The sequence below is a fragment of the Musca autumnalis genome, unplaced genomic scaffold, assembly GCF_047663935.1.
Source record: "Musca autumnalis isolate F117 unplaced genomic scaffold, ASM4766393v1 scaffold_2, whole genome shotgun sequence".
In the NCBI taxonomy this organism is placed as follows: Eukaryota; Metazoa; Arthropoda; class Insecta; order Diptera; family Muscidae; genus Musca; species Musca autumnalis.
In genome coordinates, this window is record NW_027411755.1 from 214077151 (window position 1) to 214084713 (window position 7563).

Below are 7563 nucleotides of genomic sequence, written 5' to 3' on the forward strand. Positions count from 1 at the left end.
ATAAAACATAAAATAAAACTAAAGTTTCAGACCGCCTGCGTCTATAAAGATAAACTAAGTGTTTCATTTAACCTACACCACCAGTTTCCCAATAGCAATACGTAAGTATCGCCTGAATACTTGTTGTGTTGTCTATATTCAATAAAGTGTTGTTGTTGTTGTTCGACTTTGGGCAACAATTAATTTCGGCTCTAAAACTACTCTGTAGATTTAGAACCCCTACAAGTCCATACGCCTGTATCGGAACTTGTACACGATCGGTACCGTTTATATGGGCTATATCAAAACGTGGACCTATGTAATAGATTCACAAAATTTTATTTGTGACTTTAGTGGTAAGAGTACCAGCTTTACTCTTCGTTTAAGCACAACATTAAAAATCTTGGTTTTAATGCTTTTTCTTTATTTCTTTAATAAGGTCACATCAAAGAAGTATTTACAACTAAGAAACAATAAATTTAAAGTGTTTATTTTATCAAATGAAATCCAATGGATTTCAGATGAGTTTTCATTTGACGTATACGCAAAGGTATTGACAGTTGAAATCGCGTGGATTTCGTAATGTAAACCAAGCATAACAAAACACACGAGCTGAAATCGACGCTAGAGTATTGTTTTGTTCATAGCTGACCATATTCACAACTGAAGAACAAAAATTCACATTCTCGATACGTATGTAGAGGAGACTACTTTTGAGATGTCTATATAGACTCCATTCGAGCAGTTTATAGACGTTTCTGCAGATGGCATTTTTGTTTTTGCTTATGTAGGCAAAACCCTACATAACCCTCCTATTATATATTAAAAACATCAAAATATTTCAACTTAAATATAATTCAAGGTTTTTTATTTCATAATTATCTCTTTCGTTTGTTTTCAGCTTATCAATTTCCTTTTAAGATAAATTATACATACATTACAAAAAAAAAAAACTCTCCAACAAAATATAACCATCCTCTTTTTTATAATTTATTGTAAATTACATTTAGCTTGTTTTTCATTTAAAAAATAGTGGTAAAATTCTATCATAATTGTACTAAAATGATTTAAATACAGTGTTATGACACGAAAATTACAATACAAGGAGTGGCAAGTGAATGAAGAAAGAAAAAAATACAACAAAAACTACAATATAATAAATTTTTACGCTTAAATATATTTAATAGGAAATATGAATTGATGTTAGCAGTAAGAAGTTTAACAGAGATAGAGAAAGAGAGTGTTTTGGAGGAATGAATGATTGATAGGAAGTTGTTGTTGTTGGACTTGGACTTTTGATTCTATTGGTATGAAAGTTGTGTATATTTGGGTTGGGTTATTTGATTTGATATATATATGCTTGTTGCTGTTATTGTAATTATTGGTTTCTTTGAGCATCCTCTATTCTCCCACATTCTGGAGATCGTCGTCATCATCTTGCGCATGCCTTACGTTTCCTCCCCATCATGTTAGGGCTTTTATTTCTCTGGGCCTTCAACACCGGCTTGATTCATAAGATCAGCAATACTTTTTTCTAAATCATCTATCCGATTGCCCATATCATCGATGCGTGTTATAATTTGATCGGACATTGTTTGAAATTTATCTTGAACATTTTGCAAAAGACTTTGGACCTGCAAAGAAAGAAAACTATGAATTTTTTCAAAGAGACAAATGGGCAATAGATTGATTCCAACTGTTATCATACCAATAGTTGTTTATTCAATTAATAAGATTTTTAATTATATAATTTAAAATTTTTAACGATTTTCAGGTATGTGGACGGCATATCAACATACGAGCATGTTCTGAGACACACTTCACCTCTCACTTCACGCCTCAAGCATTTTGTTCACCCCATTTTTTGCGAATTTCTTGGGGCTAAGATTCATTAGGGTGTTCAAAAAGAAGAGCACGCCCTAGTCCGTCCATAAAATACTCGAAAAAAAAGCGTAAATTGGGTGAACAAAATGCTTGAGGCGTGAAGTGAGAGGTGAAATGTGTCTCAGAAAATACCCGATAGTTTCATATTTGGAAATGTAACAATTGTAGGGCAAATTTTGCGAGTTGAATATTTCACAGAATAAATGTCACTGATCTTTTGGCACTTTTGGAATCAGAAGAAAAGAAATTTGCGATAAACATAATAGCAATCACGTTTTGATTATCTCTCACCCTGCCTTTATAAAAATGTGAGGAATTTCTCACCAGTGATCATCAAAATCCACAGAGTTATGGTAAGCGGAAGCTGTAAGCAGTACAAAAATACCCTGGGCCAACATAGTTCGGTTTGCACATCAACCACATCCAAGCATAGGTGACATGTACTAGGTGTCAGGATTGGAGGTATTTCAGGGGATTCATCGGGATTATCCGCGTAGTAAACCGGGGTTATCGTGTGTACAATGTATACTTCTTACAATACATTTGCCATGTATTGTGAAACGGAGTATTTTAATAGGGGTTATTTAGCAAGCGACTTCACGAATGATATGAAACATGCCCTCTGGTTTGTCAGAAAAAAGGAAATACCCTGAGACATGCAATTTTCCACGTGGGTAAACGCCATATCCCAGTTGGAGAAATTCTGCAGTGTAGTCTCGGCTGACGGCGGCAGAGGCTAACAGTAATAGTAAAGGCAATCGCACGGTGGGGGTTCTTCATTAACGGATTGACCCGGAACCATACAACAACGGTGTTCCGGCGGGTGCCACATCCGTGTATACATGTTTGTATTCTCATCGTTTTTCTGTATTGTTAGCAGTATGCCTGCTTCGGATTATTTTAATCCGTTGAGGAGAAAAACCCAAAACCAATTTATTTCTGGTCAGTTTGTCACATCAACCAAACTTAAAGTTCGGTTAGATGTTATAGATGTCGGGATTGGGTGCATCATAGGGGTTGTTCTGGGACTACGACAGGGACTTTGTTGCTGCGTGAACACAGCCCCCAGTGAGTCGTCGCCACCAGAATACGGGACTCCCCCGCAGTCCCCCCAACAACAGCCGCTCATGCAACACTTAACACTATTCCTTTTTGTTCTAATCCCTGCAAATGCATTCTTTTTGCAATTTAGTTGCATTCATGAGTCGGAATAATATCATGGTCGCCGCGGTGCAGGAAACCAAGCACAGCAATAACTGCAGCTTTCAACGTTGTTACAAAGTACAGAGGAAGTATCGCTCCAGAAGTGGATATAGCTTTCCTATTGCATCAGTCTGTTTAATACAGACCTATCTCGGTTGAGCATGGCCCGTACATGGAAGCTTTGGTTGCCCTAGGACTAGTTGTGGCATTCGGTCCTCGGAAACGACAAGAGGGGTATAGAGCTGCATAGAGGATTATAGAGCTGCACGGTTAATGAGGACGCCCCTAACAGAATTAGCGGAGAGTGTCACAGTTCGCCAGATATAACCATCGTGTCACCTGGTCTAAAAAATGACGTCACCTGGCAACCCGTAGTTTCCATGGATCACCCCATAATTGTCAGCACCAGCAGATAGCCCGATTTCATCACATCTGAACGTTGCATGTTCATCAATCATACGAAAGCTAATTGACCAAGTTTCAAAGAGTTTGCTAATTACATCTTCATTTTATGTTCGGGTAGCAGAAAGGACGTACCGGGACAACACTGCTGCCGCCGTCGCCTTTTACCCGAACTAAGAACAAATTTCCCAGGAGAGTGCTACGTCGCATTAGGTCTCTTCCTGCCGAGGTGGAAACACCACAATTTACAATGGATGATATTGCGATTGCCATCAGGAACGCAAAATCTTCAAAAGCGTTGAACCCGGATCGAACCTTCATGGTAATGTGAAACAGCATCATCAGTATCTCAATAAAGTTCTCAAACTGTCGCTAGCCACCCACATCGGTGGTCCCGCTACTGAAACCAGGCCGATTTCGCTTTTGTCGCCGAAGCAAAGACCGTTGAGGCTCTAGCCGTATGATAGAACAGTGACTTTGATACTGTCACCCAGTCCACGCTGTTTGAGGTAATCGAAAAGACAACCATTCAACCAAGTTTGAAACGTTGGATAATGAATTATTGTTGTGTTGACAATATATGTCCGGAACAGTTTAACCTCTACCTTTTTCACTTAGGGTGCAGATAAAGGATAGATAGGATACCCCACCCAGGCATATCAGGAAGGATCTTCATGATTTAGAGAGAACCCGTAGATCAGGAAGTCTATCAAGCAGGAGTGCATAGCATTCACACAGAAGCTGTTGGAGAAGCAACTATTGTGTGAATGCGGTCTTCGGAACCTATTTATCGCAGCTGAGGAGCGTCAGATGCCATGACAAACCAGAGCAGTTCAACTAAGCTCGAAATAGTGTAGCCTTCTAAATTCCTATACGGCAAGGATCGATGACACCCTGCAGAACATCTGCTCAGCATGCTGCTAAACCTACTCAACTAACACCAGTAGCTTTGTGTTTACAAAACATCGAGGTAGCCATAAACCTATAAGTTGAGAAAGACCCAGAGTCAGCAGATAAATGAACTTAAACAAGTAGGAAAAGCGTTAAGTTCGGTCGGGCCGAACTTTTTATACCCTCCACAACAAATTTCAGCCATTTCGGTGGATTAATGTGCCCACAACCTTCAAAATACCGAAAATCGGAAAGTACCGTTCTGTGGGGGCTATATGATGGCGTGGACCTATACCTAAAATTTTCTGGGGGAAAGTTTTATAACCCCAACGAAGACTAAATACCAAATTTCAGCCATCTCGGTTTGATAATGAGGCCAAAACCTTCAAAATGCCGAAAATCGGGAGATATCGTCCTATGGGGGCTATATCAAAACGTGGACCTATATAAACACTTTACGGTGGAAATGTTTCTTAGCCTCTGAAAACACAAAATACAAAGTTACAACCGATTCTCTTTTCAATTGGGACTAATACATTCAAAATATATTAAAATGACGCGTACTTTATATGGGGCGTTGTATGGGGGCTATACCAAAACGTGGACCTATATAAACCAACTTTGGTAGGAATGTTTTTTGGCCTCTGGAGACACAAAATACCAATTTACAACCAATTCGGTGGTAAAATGGGACAAATATCTTAAAAATTCCTTAAAACGACGACGCGTCACGCGTCATTTTGTATGGGGGCTACACGAAAGCGTGGACCTACATAGCCCGCTTTCAATACCAAAAGTCCTACGTACATATAATAGATTTTCCCAAAATTTCATCCACCTACGTCAATCCGTTCGGACGCTAGAGTGATTTCCACAGACGGACAGACAGACAGACGGACATGGCTATATCGATGTAGAATTGCACGCTGATCAAGTATATAGTTTGTGGGGTCTACAATGATTGTTTCGAGTAGTTACAAACGTAGTGACAATCTTAATATACCCCCATCCTATGGTGGAGGGTATAAAAACAACAAGTATCCCCACACATATCACACAATAATTTAACCAGAACGGACCGTGCCATTGAATAGTGTTGGTGGCGCTTGACCAATCGGAATTCTTGATACCGACAATCACGACATACTGTGTGTCTGTGGTGTGCAAGTAGAAGATGTACCGATCACAAAGTACCATATGACTTTAGGAGTTACCCTAGACCTTCACACGTATCTTCCCAAAACATTCAAGGATCTATGATAACAATGAGTGCACATCGATTCATATTAGCTCGATGATATGGGACCTACTATTGCAGCCAATTCCGAACGGCATGCCCTACACCACTTGCATAGAAGCTTTGCGAGACTACTCTGCATAAATTTCAGAACGAAGGACAACCTTATGTTCCCGTATTGATAATGAAAGATATCTGGCCACTATTATCGAAGAAGACCACAAAAAATGTCCATGCCATTCACCGCATTTGGGAGTCTCATTGATTAATCCTTGACAATATCTATTCATGCTGCACCCATTACCAGCTTATTAAATGTATTATCCATGACATTGTAAGTTTCCGCCCATTTTTGTTTACAAAAAACGCAAAAGTAAACAAATGATGTATTGAATACATAATGAAAAGATTACAAGCAGGGGGCAACACGTCAACCGGCAGGGGCAACAAATTTCTATGAAAAAATTATCACATTAAAAATGCAACAAGCTAGCTTTGTTGTGCATTTCCTCCTCCGCCACACAAGGGACACTTTTCTTAATTTGTTCCGCACAGAAATTCAATACTCACATAAATTGTCAATTCCTGCATATTCTTGGGGTCGGCGTTGCTGTTTAATGAATAATTCTGATCCAAATCACTATCCATTTCATTCTTCATATCGGTCATGTTGGCGGCGTGCTTTAGTGTTACTTGTTGTTTTTATAAAAGTACAAAATATATTTTGTTTAATACGTGATTTGTTTAAAATGTTTTAATTGCAATTTTCGTTCACTGTTTTTCTATTTCTTTTGGTTTTTTCTTGCTTCTTTCTATTTCAGACACAACAACAAAAATACACACGTCCATTCACAATGAGAGTACAATTCTGACAGCTGATGAGAGAATTAAATGTCGGGTACTGGGTGATTTTGTTTTCTCGTTTGCCAAGACAACAGGGTGTTTAGTTGTTATTTGTTTCTTTAACAGGGTTGTATGTGTGCAATGTTTTGGTTGCCATTAACGACCGTTATTTACAAACTATAATAAATTGTTAAGGAAATTAATCATCAATTAATAAAATGTTTTATGTCAGAGTTATGTAAATATAGGTAATGGTAGATTACCCTAAACATTCATCTAAGATGAATGTACAGTGACACCCACGACAAACTCGATACTAGCAACTTAAATTTTATTTTGATTATACTTTAGTGGGAAAAGTTGATAAATTATTAGCATTATATGCTGTTTATATTAGAGCTTTTTGCAGGGTTAACCTTCTTTATGAGGATTTGTTTGAAATATAAGCAATGGAATTGACATTTAAAACCCAGTCGGTTTGTTAAATCCGGTTATATATAAACGGGGTATTATGATCTATAACATTTTACTAATACAGTGTTTTTTTATTTTTTTACAATGTTTTATTTTTATTTAACTTGCTTTGTTTCCTGTCTGTTTAGATCAAATCTGGTAACTCATTTTTAACACAGTTGCAGTTGACTAATCGAACTAAAACTTTGCACACTTTTCAGATTTGGATGACAATACATGAAAATGAAACCAAAACAATATGGGTTTTTTCATATAGCCCCCATTTAACGGTACCACCCGATTTCAAGTATTTTGAGGATTTCATCTTCATTCTTAGCCCGAATTGCTGTGAAATGGAATTTGGGCCCCTAAAATGGAGCGGAACCTTTTTATGTGGGCTATATGAAAACGTAGACAACATATGTATATCTGCAAGAATATTTTATACCCTCAATGGAGACTAGATACAAGTAGTAAAACATTCAAAGTACCGAAAATTGGGGGGCACCTTCTGTGGGGATATATCAAAATGTGGACCGACAGTTCTCTAAAGAATTCTTTTGTTCATTTCTGTTGAGCAATGTAACTAAAACCTTTAAAACACCAAAAATCTGGCACCTACCAATTTTTTATTATGGGGACCATATCAAAACTTGGACCTGCACCGACAA

The 7563-nt window shown here is 38.0% G+C and overlaps 1 protein-coding gene across 1 annotated transcript; it reads right to left on the reverse strand.

Annotated features, from left to right (window-relative positions):
* Positions 1-818: 818 nt before the first annotated feature.
* LOC141395237 (uncharacterized) lies at positions 819-6473 on the reverse strand. Its single transcript, XM_073970818.1, has 2 exons — positions 6167-6473; positions 819-1613 (listed from the first exon to the last, which is right to left on the reverse strand). Exons 1-2 carry the CDS (start codon positions 6263-6265, stop codon positions 1458-1460), a joined length of 255 nt encoding a protein of 84 aa, XP_073826919.1. The 5' UTR covers positions 6266-6473; the 3' UTR covers positions 819-1457.
* Between the last annotated feature and the right edge of the window lie 1090 nt (positions 6474-7563).